At 37.5% G+C, this 26,623-nt stretch overlaps 1 protein-coding gene across 2 annotated transcripts in view; it reads left to right on the plus strand.

Annotated features, from left to right (window-relative positions):
* CACHD1 (cache domain containing 1) overlaps positions 1–26,623 on the plus strand; it is a 227,587-nt gene that overhangs the window by 66,259 nt on the left and 134,705 nt on the right. For both annotated transcript variants that reach the window (XM_012506444.2, XM_030812951.1), the window contains exon 2: positions 13,807–13,869. In XM_012506444.2, coding sequence (XP_012361898.2) covers positions 13,807–13,869 — 63 coding nt within the window. The remainder of the gene's footprint in view (positions 1–13,806; positions 13,870–26,623) is intronic.

Genomic DNA, 26,623 nt, shown 5'->3' on the forward strand with positions numbered 1-26,623 from the left:
TTGTACCAAATCTTTTATTTAGTCATTAAACATTTACTGAACATGTATGGGTGATTAACACTGGATGTTGGATATTCGGAGAAAACCACAACAGTTTTAATACCAGCTACACTTAATTGGGCAAAAACAGTATACCAGATGCTGTCTTAGCTGGTCATGCCATTTAATTCGAAGAGCAAACCTAATAGGTGGCTATGATAAATCTGTTCTGTCTCTGTGGGGTTGGGGGCATGTTGCTGAAATTCCTGTGAGGAAACAGGCTCAAACAGTTTGGATAATTTGTTCTGGGTTACACACATCTGACATACCTGAATTCTGGAAAATCCAAAGCCCAGACCTTTGTCCCCACACTAGACTGCCTCTCTAGGTGAGCAGGAGTCCTGTTGCCCTCTGTGAGGGTCACTGTATTTGCAGCATGATGTGAAAGTAAATATTCAGTGACAGCACCAAAAGAGGTTTAATCTTTTTTGACTCTGCTTGCTTAGGTCTGGGAAGGTGTCTCAGACCAGCCCTCCTATTCTTTTTAAAGGTTAGCCGATGATTGCATTTTCCCCTCACCCAGTACTTATGCTGCCCTGCCCAGAAAAAAATGAATTGTTTGTTGAGCGGTGCTAGATTGGGAGGGACCAGCACCTCTGCAACATATTTCTTAACTTCAGTTTACTCCTTTGGCCTCCTTGGCGTGTACGTCCAAAGCCTTGGGCTAAAGTAAACTGGAGATTTGGCTTGTTCTCAGACAGGTGTTCCCATCAGGTCTTATAAACAAGGGGAAAAAAATCACTTTCTCAAGGACCCAACTTGAACTTGAAGAGGCCAGTTTGTTGAGACTGGCAGCGGAGCTTATAAAGGCACTGGGAGCTACCAGTGTCACAGCTGGATCTTTAATACCACAGCCATTTCCTGAAAATGTATAGCTTTGCGAAAGGCTTGTCACTTCTGAAGGCTTCAGAAATGCTGATTTGGAGGAGTTCCTATCATTAGGAATGGGACCCAGGTAGTCCCAAATGACATTATTTCTATGAATACATGTTCTTTTTGAAGGATTTTTAAAAGTTACTATTTATTGAGCTCTTACTATATGCAAGAAATAAGTGCTATACTTGCATTGAGCCTCACAAAAACCAGTGAAGTAGCTATTATCACTTACATTTTATGAATAAGCAAATGGAGGCAAATCCAACCTCTCCAAGGCCACTCTGCTGGTAAGTGGCAAAGATTTTTTTTTAACTCCCCATTTTATGTTTCCTTTATTTTTAACCCTAAAAACTTAAGAAAATTTCCACCTGGCATTTATTTATTAAAATTATATTGTGCATCTGAGTCCAGAAAGCCATCATTCAATCAAGATGTTAGTTAATAATTATTGTTGAGAGTCATGGCATGTGGTGCTGCAGCCTTTACAGGCAAGGGCTGTTACCATGGCATTCGATATGCGTGACAGGCACCCTGGCTGTGAGAACCTGAAAAACGATATAGTCAGGAGGACCTGGGAGTCATTTATGTAATCATATTAGCATCACATTTATTCCATAAAGGCTAACTACTTTGACTCATGGCTTCAATTTCCACATTTAAACTCATCATTTTCAAGATTGATTCTATTTAAATTTTCATCTTAAAAAATTCATTGCATCAGTATTTGGGTACTCCCCCCCTGCAGCAGTTTCAGAGATATATTTATAATTATTTTTAAACAATTTAAGTCAGCAAATATAGTTTTCTTGAGACATCATATGACAGAAAGACTCTTAGCATTAGTAGCTTTTCAAAAGTCTAGCAATTGGCATGTCAGTAAAATTCTAGCACAATGGTAGAGTAGAAATTTTAGGTTCACGGTATTTTATAGAATCTAACCCAGTTTCCTGTTTTTTATGTGAGGGAAACTAAGCCTAGGGAGGAGGCTAAATGACTTCACCAGACTGTAGAGCTAGTTCGCACAGAGCTGCAATTTGATATTATTAGTTATTTAGGTTTTGTGATGTTTTGATTTATAGTTTCTGTACTTGATGATTGTACTGAAAAAGTATTTATTTGAATAAAGGAATATACCAGAATCGTATTTATGAAAATTCTCTCTTTGGATGTGATATAAACGAACACTTCTTCAGAAAAACATCCAAAACAGCCTCACAGTAGCATATTTTGAAGTGTTGAAAACTTATCTTTATCTCAGAATGCAACATTGCAACTGTGTTTTAAACCCCAACAGTTGTTTTCTATTAAGTTATTTTAAAATTATTTTTTGAACAAGTATTTCTCAGTCTCATTCTCCAACACCACTCCATGCAAGTGCTATAGGGATTGCAAGACTGAATAAAACTGCCCCTCAAAGGATTTTATAATCTTTTGGAGGAGGTAAGACACATGGGAAACTCCACATCAGAGCCTCTCAAGCATCGTACTAGAAGATGATGCTGTTCATCTGGTTCTTAGAGTTGTCACAGACCCTTGGGATGCTAATGGATTTCTAAATGGATTGCATTTTTTTCTTTGCGGAAAGGCTTAGGAACAGTTTAGGAAAGTGGGTGCCTGGCCCTGAGCATGTGGAATATACACATTCTTAAAGCACCTATTTTATCATGTCACTCCCCAGTTAAAAATCCTTTTAACGGCTATTTATTTCTTGGCAAATATACATTTATTCATTTACCCATTCAAAAAAATATTTACTAAGTGCCTACAACACGCATAAAAGCCAACTCCTCTCCCTGGCTTGAAAACCCTCCGCAGTCTGTATTCCATTTAGTTCAGCTTTATTTCCAAAAGTGCCCCTTTTGAAGCTTGGCTTTCTATTACTACATGTAACTTTGTATCATAATTATTGGCTTCAGGGCCTCTCTAGAATGTGAACATTTTCAGGCAAGAAACAGCATCTTTATCTTTGAACACCCCATTTCCAAATATGCAGGCCAATGTGTAGTGAGTGCTTTGTAAGTTGAGGCCAATGGGGCTAGAATGTAGGGTCCAAACGGGCAAGGATTTTCCTCTGTTATACCCACTCTTGTATCTCTAGGGTCTAGAATAGGACCTGGCCCAAAATGGGGCTTAATAAATATTTTCTTTATGAATGTGTACTAAGCGCCAGACCCTCTTAGTGAATGCTCTCGCCCAAGCTTTTTTTTCTTTTCCTATTTAAATCCCACCTCAAAGGCAAGTCCAAGTTTCTCCCCTGCTGAACTCTGACAGCACCTTGGGCCTGTGCCAAGCATACTGAGTTCATACCAGAGTCTGTATTGCATTGTTCACTGTTGCTTTTTATTTTTTTATTCCTAGTTTCTCTTTCCAACTAAAGGGTGAGTTTCTTAAGGGTATGGGACCATATTTTATATAGCTTCTGACTCCTTTAGAAAGGACTTGATTGATTGCCTGAGACAGTAATTAAACATCAGTCACTTAAGTCTGGAAGATTAAGCATCTCAGGTTTTCCAGTTCCCTTTGTCCTTAATGGATAGATTCCCAGAGACCTAAGCATTTGTGTGGATTCGTGTACCCACAGAACACTGAATATTGAAGGCTTATATAAAGCACCACCCTCCAAGAATACATGTATAGCTGCTAAATACCTTTTTTTTTTTCCTTTAAAAGTGAAACAAAAATTGCCTTAATAGAGATCTAGGGGGTAGGGGTGGAGGCATTTGGTGTTGGGAGAGTGAAAATAGGGGAGTGGAAATTTGGCACCATCTGCAAAGAGTTTGGGCAACTCGACTTTCCATTTCTGAGAGATTGCCATGTGCATTGTCATGAATATTACTTTTAGTCAAGTTATATTGGCTAACAGCAGACTCTTTCCAACATGTGGAACTGATTTGACATTTTTCCTCTTACCCGCTTTGAAAGCCAAAACAACAACAAAAACCCAATAACCCTTCAGAACCTTTATTGCATTTAGGGAAGTGTTTCCGTCTTGGTTTGCCTGCCTTTGTTCTCCGGGTTCATGTTTACTCACCCTCTCTCCTGGTTTTGAATGCTATAACAGCAAATCAAGTGATCAAGACTAGAAACTCTTCTCACTGAGATGATCGCTTTAGATTTTCCCTGCTAAATCAGAGTGCAGGCTGTCCCTTTTTCCCTGTAATTTCTTTTGAGGGATGGAGTGAACCAAAATAGGCAGCCCTTTGTAAAGGTGACACTTGTCAGCAAATTGTGACTCACTCACATGCTTTCTTAAAATTCAGAGCTCATGTTGGTTTGTAGGGTGTTAAAGTTAAATGCCACCGGACTAAGGAATTCATAATTTGAGTTCTTTGGCAAACTTGAAGTATCCAAGTGGCTGTGAGTGTGTGTGTGTGTGTCCACACGTGCACACACACATACACATACTTAAAGCTGAAAGAGGATAGGGAAGGAAAGACTTGTTAATTGTTGAGAGAAGGGAAACATTTTTTAGCCTAGGGAGAAAGGATATCTTCCTGTTTTTGCTAGCTGGTTGAGTACCCAACCAAAATAAAATAATGATCTGTATAATTTAGTGCTTAGGCTAGTGGATACACAATGCTTATTTATGCTTTCTGTGTACAATCCACTGTGTTGAGGAATCATGGCATGGGCCAGTTGTCAAGGAAGTTACAATAAGGTTAGGACCTAGAAATTCTGAAGACTGGAAGGAAATAAAGTAAAATGTAAACACTATTGGTTTTTATGGAGTAGTCAGATACAGATTTTTTCCCTTCTTTATATATTTTCAAATGTTTTATAATGGACATATTACTTTGATTGTAGCATAGACAATCTTTGCCGTAGAACTTTAGAAAATGGAGAAATTGCCATTGGTAGGAGGTTGTTAAGAATGAGGCGTGGGGCTGGGAGCGGTGGTTCACACCTGTAATCCCAGCACTTTGGGAGGCTGAAGTGGACAGATTGCTTGAGCCCAGAAGTTCGAGACCAACCTGGACAACATGGCGACACCCTGTCTCCACCAAACAAAACAAAACAAAACCAACAAAAAAAAAAAACAAAAATTAGCTAGGTGTGCTGGTACGCTCCTGTATTTCCAGCTACTCAGGAGGCTGAGGTGAGAGGATCACTGGAGCCTGGGAGGTCAAGTCTGCAGTGAGACGTGATCGTGCCACTGCACTCCATCCACCTGGGTAATAAGAAAACAAAAACAGAATGAGGTGGGAGTTGAGTCAGTAAATATGTAAACAGGTATTTTTGTTCCCCCCATACCTCCAACTATCATAGAACAACTATCATTAATAGAATGTTATTATATTCTTAAAAGATTAACTATAGTAAAATAGAATAATAGTAGATAACTATCATAATGGTGTGTGAAGTACATTTATAATATTTTTAGCGTGCTATGAATTCATCTTCTCGTTTATGAGATAAATGAGTTATGTAAAGCACTTAGTGCCTGACAGATAGTAAGCACTATATAAGCATTAGCTATTATCATTATTTTTAGCAACATTCAAACAAAATAAGGAAGTTTATTGAGCTGGGTCATGTGTACCTGGGTGTACAGTTTGATTTGCACAAGGTCATCTATTGTGTCACTGATGCATTTTTTTTTAAATTCCCAATGTAAGCCTCTTCCTTTGCCATGGTTTTCAGTAACTAAGCATTTCCTTTTGTTATATAAACTGGAACAGCCCTGGTTTCTCGCAAGTCACTGTGCCATTCAAGACATAGTTTTTATAGTGAGCATCAAACATGAGCCTCTGAATTTATTTTCTCCTCAGAAAGCTCTTGAGGTGGTGTAGAGTCTAGTTGTAACTTTGGATGTATGTGCTTTTGTGAGTTTGACAACTCTGAAAAAGTTTGTCTTTCTCTCTTATATATTCAATTTCAAGATTTGTGGGGGAAGAAAGGAAAAATATATATTTTAGATATATATTATTTACAAGCAAGCCCTGTTACTATTTTGATCAACTTCTAGGTGTTACATAAGTTTTCTCTATTAAACTCTATTAAAGATGATCTTTGCATAGGGGATTACACATAAATTTAGGAGTAAGACAGGCTTTGTATTCAGACTTGACCATGTACTTACTAATATTCAGCTTTATCAAATTAATCTCTCAGAACCTCAGTTCCCTCATCTGTAAAATGAGGACATAGTTATAAAGGTCATTTTTTTTGTAAATATTAAATGAGACAATGTGTTGCAAAGCACTTGAGTGCATTCCAGGCCCTTGGGGATACATGGCAACATTACGATACATAGTACATCCACACACACAACCACACACACACACACACATAATTAGAATAATATTTATATATTTAAATGCTGCTTTACACATATTAACAATAAATTTTTTATATAAACATGCTTTTAATAGCTGCACAATGTTTTTGATTGGATGAAGAGTCTTTTAATTGGTTTCCTACTGTTGGATACTTAGGTTACTTTCTATTTTTCTTTTTAGTGGTAACCTTTTCCATACTCTTGGCAAACTATTTTCTTGAACCACCTGTATCCAAAATGAACAAATTCTGAGATGAAAAATTGACCAAAGGCCAGGCATGGTGGCTCATGCCTGTTATCCCAGCACTTTGGGAGGCCAAGGTGGGAAGATTGCTTCAGGCTAGAAGTTTGAGACCAATCTCAGTGACATAGCAAGATCCTATCTCTAAAATATATATATATATATATATATTTTTTTTAATTAGCCAGCAGTGGTGATGCACACGTCCTAGCTACGTGGGAGGCTGAGGTGAGAGGATGACTTGAGCCCAGGAATTCAAAGCTGCAGTGAGCTAGGATCATGCCACTGCACTCCAGCCTGGGTAGCACAGTAAGACTGTCTCTAAAATAATAATAATAATTTTAAAAGTGATCAAGATCTATAGTAACAGATTTTTGACCTCAGAATGCAGAATAATTAGCCTCATCAGAGAATGCCATTTTTATTGGGCCTTCCATTTGTTTAATAGTATGAGGTTAAATAGTCTGGTAAAAATCAGATGATGTCTAATCTGGACAGGAGGGTTCCCTTTAAACCTTGTAAAAGATTATTCATGGAGTATACTTAGGGAAGAATACAGTCATACACATTTTATTTCTTAAAATACTTAAATTAGGTTTTCATTAATTACCTTTTCAGTGCTTTTTTTTTTTTTTTTTTTTTTTTTTTGGTAGTAACAGGGCTTCACCACGTCGGCCATGTGATCCACCCGCCTCGGCCTCCCAAAGTGCTAGGATTACAGGTGTGAGTCACCACACCCAGCCCCATGATTTTTTTTAAAAAATTGTTTAAATGACAGCATTTTATCTTTTAGTGGTTAGTGTTGGTCAACTTCTTGCAATAACAGCAGTGATCTATATTTTCCTCCCCTTTAACCACAATGCCTGGAATCATAGGAACAGATCCAGAGCTGAATGAAGCCATTACTGAACTGTCAGCCATATGTGCTTGCCGCAGAGACCCATAAATAGCAAGAGAATAAGCTTTTGAATAAAAACTCTGTCCAAATTTTCTTAGCAAATATCAGGGAGGGAGACCCACAGAATCTCATTAGGCTTGCAAAGGTATTTATTTCTTTGCTGTGGTATTCTGCTGTAGCATTCATTTCAATATCTAGTTAAAATTTGGCAGAGTTGTTGGTAGCGTGAAGGTTGGGCCAACTGTCTGGACTGACCATCTTATTAAACACACATGTAATTGTCCTTGTTCCAGCAAAGTGGAATTATCTTGCCATCTGTCAAGCAGGCTCAATTAATTTGGGAGATCTGGGAAGGGAGGAGGTGATGGTTTGGGAGGGTGGGTCAGTGGATGGAGAGAGGGAAGGACTAAGGTGCAGCCAGTACAAGGTGGGGAAAGCAGGCTACCCATGCGCACACACACACACACACACACACACACACACCCCCCAAGATGTTTGTCTTTTTTTTTTTCTTCCCCTTGGAGTAGAGGTAGGGGGAACTGTATTCAACTGTTATTATGTGACTCTAATTTTTAACTTCGTTTGTGTTGAACCTGCTCTTTTGGGGAGGGAGCGGGGAGGCAGTGCTTAGGGAATAAAAGAAAGGAATATGTAAAGAGATTTGATTTAATAATATAACATACCTTTAGAACATCTAGGTTGGATGAAACTCAGTAAAGATACCCCTTTTCTTGCTGAAAATTCAGATTTGTACAGTACTGTTAGATGGGAAGCTGGAGAACTAAGCAATATTGTATATACTTAAAGTGTGAGGGAGCAATTAAGATGTAGCCTCGGGGAAGGCTCAGGAGACCTTAATCTGTGAATTGCTAGGTGACTCTTCAGTTAGCATAGCCCCAGTTTTATCTGGATTATGGATTGGGGTTTAGATTTTTCTTTGATTTTTTGTAATAGCCCAGTTACTAGAGTCTTACCCTTCTTTTTTAAGAATGCATAAATAGTTTTAAAAATATACAAAACATTTGTGAATTTACAAAAACATTTGAATAGAGTATATTTTAGAGAGACTACCTAGAATGTATTTTTAAAGTAAATTTATTGAAGCATAGCATAAAGAAGAATGCACAGTCTTTTAAGTGTACATCTTGATGAATTCTCACAAAAGTGAACACATCCAGTAACCAGCAACCACATCAAGAAACAAAATGTCAGCATCCCGGAAGCTCCTTTTATGCCCTATTCTATTCATTCCCCCACAAAGAATAACCACTATCCTGACTTTTAACAGGCTAGATTAGTTTTGCCTGGTTTTGAACTTTATGTAAATGGAATTATACAATTTGTATGCTAGTGTCTGGCATCTTTCACTCGGTATCACGTTTGTGAGATTCATCATGTTGATGCATGTTGCAATCGTTTTTCATTCTCATCACTGAATATTCTGTTATGTGAATTCACCACAGTTTAATTTTCTATTGCTGATAGGCATTTGAGTATTCTAGGTAGGTGCTACTACGAGTAGTTTTGCTGTGTGAACATTGTTGTATACTGTACTTGTCTTTTGATGAACACACAACCATGTGTCTGCAAGGTGTATACCAAGGATTGGAATTGCTGAGTCATAAATATCCATATAATTAACTTGAGAAGATACCGCCAGTTTTCCAAGGTGCATGCATTAATGAGAGAAAGGTCAGTTTTGTCTCTAAATCAGAGTGCTCAGTTACCATGCACATAAGAATAAGATATTTTGTTCTTGTTTTCTTTTAATTACAGAAATAAATGTAACAGAAGATTCTGTGAAATGTTTCTATTTAAAATAACATTTTAAAACTCCTCACCTATTTTAATCTGTTCATTATATAATAAAACATATTTTTAGTTTTAGTATTTGATGAAGAATTTTAAAAACAAGAAAGAGTAATGGGCAGGGCTGGTCAGTATCTTTGACTTCATTTCCAGGGATTTGCAAAGTGAGAAGAGTTAACTTCTGACTCCCTTGGGGTTGTGTTCACATTAAGAGTTCGGATTTCTGGGATTCCTTTAGCCCTCCAGGGAATTGGGATAAAGGGAAGTGACAACTTGGAATAAGAAGCAGAATGCTCACCCTGCCTACCCTAACCTTGTTACTGTGAGTAAATCATCCAAGAGGACTGAAGGATCAGACCTGTCATGATGGCTCTTCATTTTCTTTTCTTTTTTCTTTTGCGTTTACTGGTTTTTTTTGGTTTTTGTTTTTTGGGGTTTTTTTTGAGACATGGTCTGACTATGTTACCCAGGCTGGAGCAGCCTCTGCCTCCTGGGCTCAAGTGATCCTCCCACCTCTGCCTCCTCAGTAGCTGAACTACCCGTGGGTGCCATCACACCCGGCTAATTTTTATATTTTTTCATATAGACGAGGTTTTGCCATGTTGGCCAGGCTGGTCTTGAACTCCTAAGCTTAAGTGATCCACCTGCCTCAGCCTCCCAAAATTCTGGGATTACAGGCATGAGCCACTACACCCAGTGGCTGATCATTTTCATGTTTTAGGAAAAATTTTCCTTTCCATTTCCATTTTCCAGGTCCTCTATTAACCAGGAAAATCTTTACCCTGAAGTCACAAAAATGTCGGCTAGGTGTATCATTTTGAATTCCTGGCTCTTGCATTAAAATCAGAAGCTCCCAAAAGCCCCGTACTCTATTTCTTTTATAATTTTACATAGCAATAGAAGTCATAAAAAATAAAAACCTTTGTCTGGGATTCTTTAATTACCCTGGGCAATATATCTTGCTTAAAATAAAATGGATAGAAAAAACCCCCAAATGCTCATTTTTTTCCTACATGCAGGTATTAGGATTCCTAGGCTACACAGAAGAAGAAGGTGATATGAATGAATTTGTTTAATAGCTTTGCTAAATACAATGCCTGTTTTTAACTCAAGGTCTAGATTTAGGCCTCAATGCTTCAACTTTTTACCTGGGATATATTTTCTACCTTTGGAAGTGTAGCTTTTTAGTCTGTAAAATGTGGTTTCAGACCCCTGCCCTGCCTACCACATACAGTTGTTATGAAGATCAAATGCAATAATTTATGTGAAATTGTAAAGTATAAAAGTACTAAGCCTTTGAGAGCTGGGCTTAGCAGGCCCTACATTTTAAGAACGACGATTACTGTCCATTGACCTAGAGCATAGTGAAAATTCACCCTGTAGTTTGAGATCTTGCACACACACATAAGCCTGAATGTTTTTGTTGTTGTTTTGTTTGTTTTTTTGAGACAGAGTTTCGCTCTTGTTGCCCAAGCTGGAGTGCGACGGTGCGATCTTGACTCACTGCAACCTCTGCCTCCCGGGTTCAAGCGATTCTCCTGCCTCAGCCTCCCGAGTAGCTGGGATTACAAGTGTGCACCACCATGCCTGGCTAATTTTTTGTATTTTTAATAGAAACAGGGTTTCACCATGTTAGCCAGGCTTGTCTTGAACTCCTGACCTCAGGTGATCTGCCCGCCTAGGCCTCCCAAAGTGCTAGGATTACAGACATGAGCCACCGCGCCCAGCGTAAGCCTGAACTTTTAATCTTGCACCAAATGTGGCTGATCGGTTAAGTCATGAGTTACTTGTCTAGGTTCTACTGGCTTCCCATGGCATCTCACTAAAGTTCTTAAAGCTCCTCTCCCTCCCACACCCCGACTACTTGAGGAAGGAGAAGGGGTAAAAAAATGTTTTGCTTTGGCGATAGCCCCACCTAACACATCCGCTTTCGCTTCTGGGGTCGATACAGGGTCATACAAAATAGGTAGTCCATAGAATCACTACTGCTCACATTTAAAATGTCTGTCTTGCTTTTAAAATTTTCTTTTGCCCACCCACATTTACTAGATAGGAAGAATATAAAAATACTTATGTCATAAAAAGACCTAGTAAGATAAAAGTATTAGTAATCACTCCTGTTAAGATAATAAATGAGTAAAATAGGGACCAAAACACAGCTTCTCGAACCCTTCCGGGCATATGTTCTTTATTACCACTGAGGAATTCACCTTTGTTTTAACAAAAAGGAGAAGGGAAGTAGTATCTGATTTAGCCCTCTGTGGGTGTTGGCTTGAGCAGGGTGGATCTGGAGTAGTTCATGCCTCCTTCATCAGTCAACTCTGGTGGAAGCATTTGCCAAAATAGAACAGATACTATATCAATTGGAATATCACTACCAGAAAGGAAATAAGAAATTGACCATGTTTATCAAGATCTGGAGTCACTACATGAATTATGTTACTTTTAATAAAAATGTACTGTTGGCACTATTTAACAGCTTTTGGAAATCAAATTGTATGAGAATAGAGAATATATTCTGGGGGGCATGGGTGATAATGACATTGACCAGGTCTCTAAGAGCATTGTAATGTAGCGAACTAAGGTGTCCCCCAAAGATCTGGGAGAGGTCTGTAGGTTCTTAATCCTTCTTCCAAAATGAGTATTTCAGGATTTAGAATCCTAATGCCCCCTGAATGTAAAACACCTGTAGTGGTACCTAGAGCAGAGCCCCATAATCAAATACATTGGTTGAGATCTCCATCAAAATGTATAAATAGCACACTAAGTGGTTTAACAAGGACTATACATACACATCAGTTCAAGTTAGGATTTACTGCCAAATAAGTTCAGGCTATTTCGTATTTTGCTAACAAATGTGTTATGTAAAACTTTTGATTTTCAGAGCCTTTTGAATTTTGAAATTACACATAGGGATTGTTGATGTCCATTATGTTCAGGTGTTAACTCGTGACCGCAGCATCTTTTAATGTATGTAAAGCAATCAGGTAGCAAATTCTTGTAAGACAATAAGAGTTAGGAGCGCCAGATCTGAAGTCACATTGCCTGGGTTCAGATTCCAGCCTTGCCAAGTGATTTGGGGGTATGTTATTTAATCTCCCAGACTCTTAGTTTTTCATCTTTAAAGCTATAGTAATTTTGAAATGAACATTAAATAAAATATACACATGAGGCACAATATCTGGATTGCCCTAGGCACTTGGTAAATATGCTTCAGTTTCTTCATCTATGTAGAGATAATAATAGTGCCTATCACAAAGGTGTTTTATGAGAGTTAAATAAATAAATAAATGTAATGTGCTTAGAATAGTGTCCACTCCATGGTAAGTATTCAGTAGATATTAGCCAATGATAATATCAATATGAACATTACTAGAAACCTGTAATGAACTTTCCTACCAGCAGAGTCATTTTCAGAGAAGAAAATGACAATAAACATCTGTTGAATGAATGAGTGGCACATTGGAGAATGATGGGAGGCACCATGATTTGTAATTATAATTTTCCAGACTGTAATTTCATCCTAGTCCTTCTCAAGCTTGTTTGCTTCCCTCCACCCTGCACTCCACCCCCTGACCAAAACCTCCCTCTAAGCCACAGCAGCTTGATCTTCCTTCATTTGGTCTGTTTAGATGTACATTGCATGATGAACTTAGCTTCATTTGTCTTCTGTACCACAACCATGCAGGTGTGTTAGGTTGTCTGGGAAGCTGTCCCAGATGCTGACAAACCCTTGGCAGCAGGATGGAAAGGAAGAAGGAAATTTTGGCTGACAGCTCCAGGTCTGACTCCTTACTCGTCTGGAGAGTTCAGTGGTATCTTTAAAGCTTGAAGATAAACGATAAGCCTGCTGCTTTTTTTTTTTTTTTTTTTTTTTTTTTTGCTCCTCTAACAGATACATAACTTAGATTCTCATTTTTTAGTTTGTTATATGTTAATCTCTTTTGATTACTCAGTAACGGTACAGTTTGTTAAAGTCGTAAGTCTGCAGAGACATTTTAAATAGAGGCAATGTATGGAGGAGTAGGTACCAGCTAGGCAGGGACCAGTGGAAGAATGTGTGTGCTTGTGTGCTGTAGTTTGGCCTAATGTCTTGGCACAGCTGTCATATTTCCTGGCATGTAAGAACTGGATCTTCTCTTAAGTCCACACATATTTGGCAAGCCCTATTATGTTACTCTCCCGATGGGGTGCTTGGGTAACAAAGGTGATAGATAATATTGGGTAGGTACTGACTGAACAGGGACATGAGAGAATATGGAAAGAATCCCTTTTAAAGATCTTTATTACATTAGATGTTAGTGTCTGTAAACAATTACAGCATTCAGGGAGGGCAGGATTTAAATGAGAAACACAACTTTGTCAGATTATACCAGTCGGATAAAATGGCGTGGACTCCAGAAATCTATAATTAGATGTATTTTTGAAAATGAAAAATATAGTGTAACACCTGGTTTATTTCACTACAGAGGTGCCTGCGTATTGCTTACATAAGTGTGATTGACTTTGGCTGATACTTGGGTTTCTCTCTGTAAAATTACTGCATTTTAATTAAAATTTTTTTTCTGCTAGATTCCATTTGTTGTAAACAAATTATTCACATACACACTCATATAGAAAATGACTTATTTAGAAAATCTCATGTTCATTTTCTTTTCATTGCAGCGGATATTCAACTCCTTTGTTTACACTGAGAAAATCTCAAATGGAGAAAGTGAAGTACAGCAGGTAAGAGGCTATGAGTACTTGACACCCCCTGTCTTTGTCTTGCTTTTAGATGTGGCTTCGTCACTCTTTCCAAGCAATCTCCACTTGAGGTTTCCTGTTCTTTCTCTCTGTATAATTTCACGTGCATCTCATGCATAATGGTGACAACCTTACACTTTGGATTCTTAGAGGCGGTTAAAAACTTATGTGCATGGTTTTCTGCTATCCACGCTATAATTTGGAACTATTTAATTCCTTTTTGTTTTAAAAATTCTTAAACGACTCACACCTAAAAACATTGAAAATTATTTTATCTGATGTAGAAAATAAGTGTCTAGGCTTTGGAATCAGACAGACCCCACATCAAATTCTGGTTTTCCTCCTTGTTTTGTGGCCCCAGTAAGCAATTTAGCCTTTTTGAGCTGCAGTTTCTCAATCTTAAATAAAAGGAACATAATACTGCCTTATGGGGTTGTGAGAATTAAATGATGACAAATTGACCAAGAATGAAATAAAATTGTAATTCTCACATAGAAGCAGCTCATTGGATGTTGGCTTCTTTTGTTCTTTTCTTTTTCTTTCCTCTTTTTTTTTTTCCTTTGCTTCTCCCCTCCCATCTTCTTTCAGTTCTCTGTGGAGTCAAGAAGTTTTGAGGTCAGATTCTATTTACTTTATTTATAGCTGGCTTCAGATGGACTGCCTCCTAAAACACAGTGTTGGTGAACCTGTTCGTAAATAATTGATCTGTGCTTGAAAAGAAGGGTGGTAAATAGGAGTTGGTTTTAATTTCAGCGAATCCACCAACTTCATTACAGTATGTGACCATCAACACTATCAACTAGTAATTTGAAGCTAGGTTTGAAACTCAAGTAAAAAACAGAACCAAGCTAAAAACCAAAGTGTAGCAGACTGCTTCCACAGAATAGAAAGATAACTATAGTAAACTGCATACGATTTTAAACTCCCTGAGATTCCGCCATCATTATGTTCATGGAGAACAGCTTGACATTTGCAAATGTCCTTATAGTAAAGTTGTTTGTAGGATACTTATTTACTTATAATAAATTACCGTGGTTTAATCTTGAAGTGCAGCATTTCCTGTTTATAGACGTCGACTTTTTAAAGACTGGGTTTCTGCAGGTTAAATATAAAGGATATAAATAGTCATGTATATGTATATTCTTTCTCTTAGCTTTGGATATTTTTAAAAGCTGATGGCCTGAGTATTTATTTATTGTAGTAAATAGGATATAGTTTGTTGTGCTAAGTCTTATCTTCATAATTCCTGTCTTACTTTTATTTCAGCAAACCAGAAAGTTCTTTATGGTCGTGAAATTTAAGAGATTTTTTATGGGTGAAGATTTCTGAACAAAGCATGTTCAAGGAAACTTTCTGGGAGACCAGAGGCCATTTGATAACATTTTAAAGAAACTGATCCAGGGATATCAGTTTTGCCAGTTTCCTTCAAGTAACAGATACAAGTTCTTACTTAGGCTGTTTTCAAATGTGAAAGTTTTTCCCCCCACCCCCCTTGCACTGATGTCATTTTTTATTTATCTAGCTAGGAACAAGTTTAGAAGCCTTTAATAATAATTTTAGAAATTATAGCTGCTGACTGAGCATTTATGGAACATCAGTGCTAGGCAACTTCCATATATATCGCATTGATTTTTACCAAATAACCTTGAAGGAAAGATATCTTATTACAGATGAGGAAATTGGGGCTCCAAGAGGTAAAATAAGTTATTTGTAGTTGATGGATATTAAGCAGGACAGCTAGCTTTTGAAATAAATATGGCAGAAAGTTTTATTATTTGTATTTTTATTTTGTTTTTTTTTTTTGAGACATGGTCTTGCTCTGTCACCCATGCTGGAGTGCAGTGGTGTGATCATAGCTCACTGCATCCTTAATCTTCCAGGCTTGGTCAAGTGATCCTCCCATCTCAGCCTTCAGGCACATGCCAACATGCCCGGCTGATTTTTTGTTGTTGTTGTTTTTAGTAAAGATGAGGTCTTGCCATGTTGCCCAGGCTGGTCTCAAACTCCTCAGCTCATACAATCCTCCTGCCATGGCTTTCCAAAGTGCTGGGATTACAGGCATGGGCCACTGTGCCCAGCCTATTATCTGTATTTTTAATTTAACATAGTTTATTTTTAAAATACATGTTTTCATCAGATACAGGAGTCTCTGCTAAACTGTCTTTATCTGAATAATTCAAGTACAAGGGAATTATCATACAGTCTATTCTGTGTGTCCTCTTACTGATTGTCAAAAAGTTCTTTTTTATATTGGACCAGAAGGGTACTGACTTTTAAATTCCTCCAGTCTCTCCAGTCCATCCTCTGGAAGAACCCTTAACAAATAGATCTATGTCTGTTGTTTATCCCAAAAATGAGGACAGTTGTGTCATTGTTATTATCATTTAGCCTAAATTTTAGTATAAATAGGTCTTAAATAATTTCTTCTTCTGTGACATGATTTCCAGATCCTTTCGGTACTGTAGTCATTATTACAACAACATAACAATAAAAGCTCATATTTAAGCATTTATTGAAAAATTTGCTATCACTTCATTATGATGGTTCTCCCATGGGTTGAATTGAACACGGGATTTCTCATTCTACAATGAGAACACACACACTTCAGTACCTTCTTGACTTAAATAACTGCTTAGACATTCTAGACTCTGTGGTCCTGGACAGTACCCAGAATGAAATCTTCAGGGACATGTTTACCTTGTATGTTTCCTATTCTGTAAAATATCTGCCATCACAGTCACTCACACTTCTATGTCCTCTGAACTTCAGAACAACTCCATGAGGTAGGTGGCAGTATTATTATTAGCAATGTTCAGAAAGGCCACGGATCCCAGCTAGTAGGTAATTAAGCTGGCTTTTAAAACAATTGCGAAATTTATCAAATATATGGAGACATGTGTAAAACATACGTATAAATAAATATATTAAAATGAACTTCTTAACTTACTACCCAGCTAAAGAAATGAAGCATTACCAAACTTAGAAGGCCCTTGTATGACCTTCCAAAGAAAGTATCTTCCTCCCTCCCGCTCAGAGGTAGCCTTATCCTAAATTTTTGTTAGCAATTCCCTTGCATTTTTTTGTTTTGATTTGTTTTATATGTACTTATCCCCAAATTAATTTTATGTTTGGCTATTTTTGTTCTTTATATAAATTTTAAGCATATGTTTATATTCACATATCTTGCTAGTTTCACTCAGCTTCATATTCGTTAGAAGCACCCATGTTGACATCTGTAGTTAAGGGTCATTTATTTCCATTTCTGTGGTATCCCATTATATGCAATTTATGTATCCATTTTATAGCTGACATTGTTTGGGTTGTTTCTAATTTTGTTGTTGTTTTGTTTTTTAAGAGACGGGTTCTCGCTCTGTTGCCCAGGCTGGAGTGCAGTGGCACGATCATTGCCCATTGCAGCCTCAAACTCCTGAGCTCAAGCAATCCACCTGCCTCAGCCTCCCAAGTAGTTGGGACTACATGTACACCACTAAATCTGGCTAGTTTTTAAAATTTTATTCTAATGTTTTGATTTTTGTTCATACCTCCGTACATAGTACAGAAGGAGTAATTCCTTTAATTGTAGGAATTTTGTTATCCTTGGCCCCCTGCCAACAATGATGGTAGAACTGTGTGTTGTATGTGTGTCTCCACACACCACTGCCATAAATAGTGGGGCAGGGGACACTAGTCAGCTCAGGTGGAGAATCACTTCTCTAGAGTAGAAGTGGTGGGTGTCAGTGTTCAACATGACTGAATAATGCCAGACTGCTTCCACAGTGGCTGTCATGGGTCACTTGCTTATCTGCATCTCCTTTAATATCTGATATTATCTGATTTTTAATCCTTTGCCAAATGTGGGGTGTCTGAAATGGTATCAGGTGAGTTTCATTTGCCTCGCTCTGATTACAAATGAAGTTGAAACACTTTTTTGCATGCTTATAGTAAATTTTTGTGTTTTTGTTTTGTCAAATATCTATGAATGCTCCTCGTCCAGTTTTTTAGTTGTTTATTTCAGAAGTTTAAAAATGCTGTATATGTTCTAGATCACTGCTGTCCAAAGAGAACTTTCTGAGATGATGATGTTCCATATTAGGGCAAGTAGAGTAGCTACCAGCTACGTATGACTACTGAGTACCTGAAATGTGTCTAGAGCTACTGATAATTAAATTTTAAATAAAATAGCTACATGTGGCTGGTAGTTACCATATTAGATTGCTGTGCAGATTTATGATTCATAAATAAGTCCTTTTAGTTTTTGGCTTCCTTGTCTTTTCATCTCATTTTATCGTTTTTATGTTTTGTTTGGTTTTGAGATAGGATTTTGCTCTGTCACTCCAGTTTGAGTGCTTGGTGCAATCACGGCTCACTGCAGCCTCCACCTTTGGGGCTCAAGCATTCCTCCCGCTTCAGACTCCCAAATAGCTGGGACCACAGGCAGGCACCACCATGCCCAGCTAATTTTTGTATTTTTTGTGGAGACCGGGTTTCTCCACGTTGCCCAGACTGGTCTTGAACTCCTGAGCTCAAGCAATCCACCATCCTTGGCCTCCCCAAAGTACTGTGATTACAGGCATGAGCCACTGCAGCTGGCCTCATTTTATCTTTTAAAGAATTCACGTTTTAATTTTAACTCAGTTTTTTAAAAAATCGATCTTTAGACATAAAGATATTCTCCTATACTGCCTTCTAAAACTTCTGCCTCTCTCACTTAAGACTTTTTTTCTTTTTTTCTTTTTTTTTTTTTTTGAGATGGAGTCTTGCTCTGTCACCCAGGCTGGAGTGCAGTGGCATGATCTCAGCTCACTGCAACCTCCACCTCCTGGGTTCAAGGGATTCTTCTGCCCTTAGCTTCCCAAGTAGCTGGGACTACAGGAGTCCACCACCATGCCTGGGTAATTTTTGTAGTTTTAGTAGAGATGGGGTTTCGCCATATTGACTTGGCTGGTCTCCAACTCCTGACCTCAGGTGATCTGTCCGCCTCAGTCTCCCAAAGTCCTAGGATTACAGGCATGAGCCACCCCGCCCGGCCTCATTTAAGTATTTTATCCACCTGGAATTGATTTTGGTGTTGGATGTGAAGTAGGTATCCAATTTCCTTTTCTTTAGTAGATATCCAATTTCCTTTTCTTCCCCCATATGTGTTTTTAAATATTCTATCTCTGTCGAACAATCTGTACTTTCTTCATTTGTTTTCAGTGTGTTTTCTGTCATTAGAGTTTTTGTGTATGTATGAATTTGATTTGGTTCCATTAGTCTATTTATCTATCCTTGTGCCAGTACCACATTATCTTAGTGACTAGTTTTATAACAAGTTTTGAGATCTGGTTGGGTAATACCACTCCCTGCATTTAGATTCCTTGGTTTCCCATCTTGGCCAAACCCTGAGGCTTATCTTGTATCCCTGGTGCTCTGTGCTGTCATCAAAGTAGAAGGTCAAGGTCTCCAGATTATATCCACATTCTCAGGAAGAAAGCAGGGTGTGACATGGGCTTACCTCCTAGATTTCCTGCTTTCACCTTGTTTGAGGACTCAGTCTTCCTAACAGCGATTCACCAGTTTCCCCACTTCTTAATAGTTATAAGAACAATTGTAACCGCTTATAGGATTTGTTTGATAAACTAAAAATAGGTTAGTTACTCAAAGCAGATTATTGACCTGTGTGCTTTTAGCTCACAACCTTTAGGTGAAAGGGAACCGTTTCTTTATGCTTGGTTTTGTATATTTTGTATTATCTAGAATTCTGGCTTGCATTTTCTATCCATTATTTCTCCTTTGGGTTAATGAAAATTAGATGCCCATGGGTTCTTGCCCTCCCTCTTTGCTAATCAAATCTTGTTGAGAGTTGGATCTTTCTTGTGCATACTATCAAACTTGGCAGGAAATCTAACATGTTGTTAATGTCTTCTGGTTAGGGGAGCAAAGGAATTAACACTAATAAAAAACATTTTGTGATTTTTTTACTCTTGGGTATACACTTTTACTTGCTTTTACTCATTATTTCTTTTAAACTAACCTTCAGAGAGTGTGGGTCTAAATTGTCTAACAGTGTGTTTTAAATCCTTAATTAGTTCACTATATGTAGTTTTGCTGCCAAAGAAACTATGGCAACAGCCTTGGAAAAATTAAAATTCCATGCACACATTCTTGTGTGGAACACCTCTCATAGACTTCATTTTTGAATACTTTAAGAAATTGGAGAGGCGGGCAGATCATGAGGTCAGGAGATCGAGACCATCCTGGCTAACATGGTGAAACCCCCGTCTCTACTAAAAATACAAAAAATTAGCCGGGCGTGGTGGCGGGCGCCTGTAGTCCCAGCTACTTGGGAGGCTGAGGCAGGAGAATGGCATGAACCCGGGAGGCGGAGCTTGCAGTGAGCTGAGATTGCACCACTGCACTCCAGCCTGGGTGACAGAGCAAGACTCCATCTCAAAAAAAAAAAAAAAAAAAAAGAAATTAAGTTGTGTGTTTGCTTAAGGGTATTATATAAAGTTGAACCTGAATCAAGAAAAATAAATTTTTGAGCAAGTGCCTCAGGAAGTAGCAAAATATGGTCTGTAAAACACAAAGAAGAAACAAAAAGAGAAGGAGCTTCTTGGGGGGCTTGATTGGATCATTAAATGGATCAGAGCCTCCTTGGACTTGTTTCAAGAGTTCACTCTTTTTCTCAAATGCTCTAGTAATTATTTATATTAATAATTTACTCAGTTAAATTGCAAACATATTTTCATAGTGTTTCAGAAACTGTTGAATTGATGGCAGTGATGGTTTTAGATTTCAGAATTCCTTTGAAATGGGTCAGAGAGAACTGAGAGAACTCCTTATACAGGAGACGTACCTGATATCTGGTCAAGGGCATTCCTCTAGCAGCTCTCCCTACTTTTCTGTGGTTTTTGATCTCTTTTGGATCATATCCATCACCATGTAAACACATTTCACCTATATTAAACAAACAAAAGACCCTTTTCTTGACCCCACTTTCCTCTCCAAATGCTGTCTAATTTCTTTGTTTCCCTTTGAGTCACAACCCATCAAAAGAGGTGTCCACACTCATTAGATCCAGTTCTGCCATTTTCTTTTACTTTTTCTCTTTTTTAAAAATTATTATTATTATTATTTATTTTAACAGAGAGTCTCTCCCTGTCACCCAGCCTGGAGTGCAATGCGGTGATCTTGGCTCACTGCAACCTCTGCCTCCTGGGTTCAAGCAGTTCTCCTGCCCCAGCCTCCCGAGTAGCTGGGATTACAGGCATATGCCTCCACGCCCAGCTAATTTTTGTATTTTTAGAAGAGACAGGGTTTCACCATGTTGGCCAGGCTTGTCTCGAACTCCTGACCTTGTGATCCACCAGCCTCAGCCTCCCGAAGTGCTGGGATTACAGGCATGAGCCACTGCACCAGGCCCTCTGCCATTTTCTCTTAAGCCTACTTCAGTCCTACCCGTCCCACAAATCTGCTCTTTAAGATCATCAAGGACCGCTACTTTGCTAATTCCTCCTTTGCTTAACTAACATTAGTGTTGAACAGTTGATCCTTTTCATCTTCCTTGATAAATCTTCCTAACTTGGGTCTTTGGAATAGCACGCTTGTCTCCTTGCCTTTCCAGGCACATTCCTTTACACAAGGTGCTGTTCAGACAAAGATCCCCATGGGCCCTCACCTCCTTCAAGTCTGTTCTCCCATGTCACCTTCTCAATGAGGTGAGCACCATTTTCAAAGCTGCAGCCTGCCCTGCTTCCATGCTCCTGATTTTCCTTTTCCTTGTTCCATATTTCCTTTTTTCCCCTATCACTTATCACTTTTTGGATTTAGGTACTGACTTGATAAAACCAGTTTGGCTATGAAAATTCTGGAAGACAAGCTAGGCAATAACCATCCTGGACATTGGAACACGCAAAGATTTCACGACAAAGAGACCAAGAGCAATTTCAACAACAAAAAAAAACTGACAAATGGGATCTAATTGAAGGTAAGAGCCTCTGCACAGCAAAAGAAGCTATCAACAGAGTAAATAGGCAACCTACAGAATGGGAGAAAATTTTTGCAAACTATACATCTGACAAAGGTGTAACATCTAGCATCTGTAAGGAACTTAAACAAATTTACAAGAGAAAAACAACCCCATTAAAAAGTGGGCAAAGGACGTGAACAGACACTTTTCAAAAGAAGACATACATCTTCCCAACAAGCATATGAAGAAAAGCTCAATGTCACTGATCATTAGAGAAATGCAAATCGAAACCACAATGAGATACTATCTCACACCAGTCAGAATGGCTATCATCAAAAAAGCCAAAAATTAAAAGATGCTGGCGAGGTTGCAGAAAAAAGGGAACACTAATACACTGTTGGTGGGAGTGTAAATTAGTTCAACCATTGTGGAAAGCAATATGGCGATTCCTCGAAGAGCTAAAAATGGAACTGTCATTTGACCCAGCAATCCCATTATTGGGTATATACCCAGAGGAATATAAGCATTCTACCATAAAGACACATATGTGCGAATGTTCATTGCCACACTGTTCACGATAGCAAAGACTTGGAATCAACCTAAATGCCCATCAATGACAAAATGGATAAAGAAATTGTGGTATATATATATACACCATGGAATATTATGCAACCATAAAACAAGATCATGTCTTTTGCAGGAACATGGATGGAGCTGAAGGCTATTACCCTTAGCAAACTAATGCAGGAACAGCAAACCAAACACTGCATGTTCTCACTTATAAGTAAGTGGGAGCTAAATAATGAGAACTCATGAACACAAAGAAGGAAACAACAGACACTGGGGTTTACTTGACAGGGGAGGATAGGAGGAGGGAGAGGAGCAGAAAAGATGACTACTGGGTACTGAGCTTAATACCTGGGTGATAAAATAATATGTACAACAAACCCGCATGACATGTGTTTCTCTATGAACAAAACTTCACATGTACAACCAAACCTAAAATTAAAAAAACAAAACAAACAAACAAAAAAACAAGTTTGGAAGTATTCCTTCCTCCTTTACTTTCTGAAGGAAAGGTGTTATTTCTTCCTGCAGTGTTTGATAGAATTCAACAGAGCACCATCCAGATCTGATATTTTCTCTGCGAGCAGGTTTTTGAGCATCCAGTTTCTTTAATAGATATAGATAGGGTTTCTTATTTTGTTTTTGCTGCTGTCCTTTTGTTTTTGTTTCCCTGTTTTTTAGATCTTCTGTATCATATTGTGTCAATTTTGGTAAGTTGATATTTTAAAAAAGAATTTGCTATTTTCATCTACGCTGTCAAATTTGTTGGCATAAAGGTGTTTGTAATATTCTGTATCTTTGTAATATCTATCAGCAAGAAGAAGAGCAATAGAGCCAAGTCAATAAAACCAAATGCTGGCTAGTTCTTTGAAAAGATCAATAAAATGGATCAACTTCTAGCTAGACAGACAAAATCAGAGATAGAATGAATGGTAAAATATTAGTGATGACTTATTTTTTCAAAAAATGATTTGGCTTCCTTAATTTTCTCTTGTTTTCTATTTCACAAATTTATGTTCTTTATTATTTCCTTCCTTGTACTTTAGGTTTTGTTCTTTTTCTAGTGTTTTAGGTTGGAACATTAGATCTCTGATTTTTATACCTTTTTTTCAAATAGATGCATTTAAAGCTATAAATGTTTCTCTTAGTACACTTTACATACCTCAAAGTTTGACATGATTCATTTCTATCATCATTCAGTTTTAAACATTTTCTGATTTCTCTTGTGATTTTTAAATTTTGACCCATGGATTTTTAAGTATTTTGTTCAATTTTCAAAACATTGTGATCTTTAGATATTGTTATTGATTTCTAATTTAATTCCATTATGGTCAAAGAACATACTCTATTTGATTTCAATCCTTTTTAATTAGTTGAGACCTGGGTTTTATGGCTCTACATATGATCAGTCTTGGAGCATATACCAAGTGAACTTGTAAAGAACATGTGTTCTGCAGTTTTTAGGTGTTCTTTATGTATTAAGGTGGTTGATAATGTTGTTCACATCATTTATGTTTGGGCTGATTTTTATTTTGTTTGATTTTTATTTTCTATCATTTGTTGAAAGGGATGTTAAAATCTTCAACTGTAATGGTGAAATAGTATTTTTTCCATTTAATTCTGTTCATTTTTGCCTGATATGTTTTTATATACACATTTAAGATTATGTCTTCCTGATGAGTTGTGAATTAGAAATTATGAAATGTTATTCTCTGGTAATATTATTCTCTCCTTAAAGTCTATTTTACTCAATATTGATATAGCAACTCCATCCTTTATATACTTACTGTTTACATGGTGTGCCTTTTAAGAAGCATTTACTTTCAATTATAGATAGCATATAGATGAGACTTGTTTTTTTTTAAATCTATTCTGAAAATTTCTGATTTTATTATTAGGAATATTTAGGGGAAATTTTTAATAAATTAATATTTTGGGGGTTTTTTCTGGTTTTTTTTATTAGCTCCTCCTTCCCAACCCACTTTTGAATTTTATCTATTAATATTCTATCAACTTCACACAAAATCTAAAACCATTGCAACTTATAGGTTCTTTTCCCTAACACTATCCTTTATGCTAGTTATCATATCTATTACATCTGCATATATTACAAACTGACCAGAAAATGTTATAGCTTTTGCTCTAAATTGCCATATTTAATGAAATTAAAAGAAAAAATATTGTACATTCTCACATAATTACTATATTTCTTATGCTTTTTTCTTTCTAAAGATAACAGCTGATATTGAATCTGAAGTTCCTTTAATATTTCTTGTAGTGAAGATACCCTAGTGACAAATCCTCTTAGTTTTTTATTATTTCTTGTACACAGAAAATGTTTCTTGGCTACATGCAGTGGCTCACACTCGTAATCCCAGCACTTTGAGAAGCTGAGGTGGGAGGATCGCTTGAGCCCAGGAGCTCAAGACCAGCCCAGGCAACATAGGGAGACACCCATTGTCTACAATTTTTTTTTTTTTTTTAATTAGCTAGGGGTGGTGGCACATGCCTGTAGTCCCAGCTATTCAGGAGGCTGAGGTGGGAGAATTGGTTGAGCCAAGGAGGTTGAGGCTACAGTGAACTGTGATGATGCCACTGCACTCCAGTCTGGGGAACAGAGCAAGACACTGTCTCAAAAAAAAAAAAAAAGTTTCTATTTTGCCTTTTTTCTTAAAAGATATTTTTGCTTTAGATAGAATTCTGAATTGACAGTTTGTTTTTTGAACACTTTAAAAATGTTCCACTGTCTGCTGGACTCCGTAGTTTCTGATGATAAATCAGTGAAAGTTTTTGTTACCCCGTATGCAATGTTTTTTGTCTATTCATTTAATTATTCTGGCTGCACTCAAGATTTTTCTCTGTTTCCTGGTTTTCAGCAATTTGACTATGATTATGCCTCCCTAGACATAATGGTTTAAATATTTATTCTGCTTGGCGTTTGTTGAGTTTTTTGAATCTGTAAATTTGTGTCTTTCATCAAATTTGGGTACTTTGGGACCATGATTTTTTCAAATATATTTTCTGTCTCATTATTTGCTCTCCTTGTAGGTCTCTGATTACATGTATGCTAGATCTTTTGATATTTTACTACAAATCCCTGAGACAATGCCTTTTTCTTCTCTTTTTAAATTTTTTTCTCTTGGATAAAGATAAAGATGGTTTATTCTTCTTATGCTGCAGAATTTCCTTGTTGTTGTTGTTGTTGTTGTTTAAGATGGAGTCTTGCTCTGTCACCAGGCTGGAGTGCAGTGGCATGATCTCAGCTCACTGCAACCTCTGCCTCCCAGGTTCAAGCAATTCCCCTGCCTCAGCCTCCCAAGTAGCTGGGATTACAGGCACGTGCTACCACGCCTGGCTAATTTTTTTTTTTTTTTTTTTTTGTATTTTAGTAGAGACAGGGTTTCACCATGTTGACCAAGATGGTCTCGATTTCCTGACCTTGTGATCTGCCCGCCTCAGCCTCCCAAAGTGCTGGGATTACAGGAGTGAGCCACTGTGTCCGGCCCTATTTGTTTCTTTTTAATAATTCTATTTCTCTACTGAAATTTCTCATTTTATTCAAGCGTATTATCTTTGCATTCTTGAGCATAGTTATAATAGCTGCTTTAACATTTTGTCTGCTCATTTTGACATCTAAAAGTGGTTTGAGGTTTATCTCTGTTGACTGTCTTTTTTCTTGAGAATTGGTCACACTGCTTTTTTCTTCATGTGTCAAAAAGTTTTGGTTGTATCCTGGTATTGTGGAAAAATCTGGATTCTGTTATATTCTTGTGAGGAGTGTTTGTTTGTTTTAGCAGGCAATTAACCTGACTGGAATCAAACTGCTAATCTATTGTTTAGACAACTGGTCAAATCTCAGCTCAGCTTATCTTTAGATAGAGTTTGCCCTGCACACATACAGTTCAGGGATTTAAGAATTTTTCTGCTCTAGTATTTAAAATATATTCTGACAGACAGTTTTTTGGAGTATTTTTCTGAGTTGTTATTTGATAATGAGAATTTTACAGGAAAGGTTTAAAATGTGATGTTTTATTTCTCCAAATATCTGCTGGGACATTGTAAAGGAGAAGCAGTTTGGTTTTATAAGAAAATGATACTTAGCAGGTATTAATACTCCAAATAATTATTTTACTCAAGTATACACTCAAGGCTGTAGACACAAAGAATTTGGAAAAGGTCAAAGCAATGAACTAGAATTCACCTGAAAGCAAGATATAC

The sequence above is a fragment of the Nomascus leucogenys genome, chromosome 5 (genome assembly GCF_006542625.1).
Source record: "Nomascus leucogenys isolate Asia chromosome 5, Asia_NLE_v1, whole genome shotgun sequence".
NCBI classification, from domain to species: Eukaryota; Metazoa; Chordata; class Mammalia; order Primates; family Hylobatidae; genus Nomascus; species Nomascus leucogenys.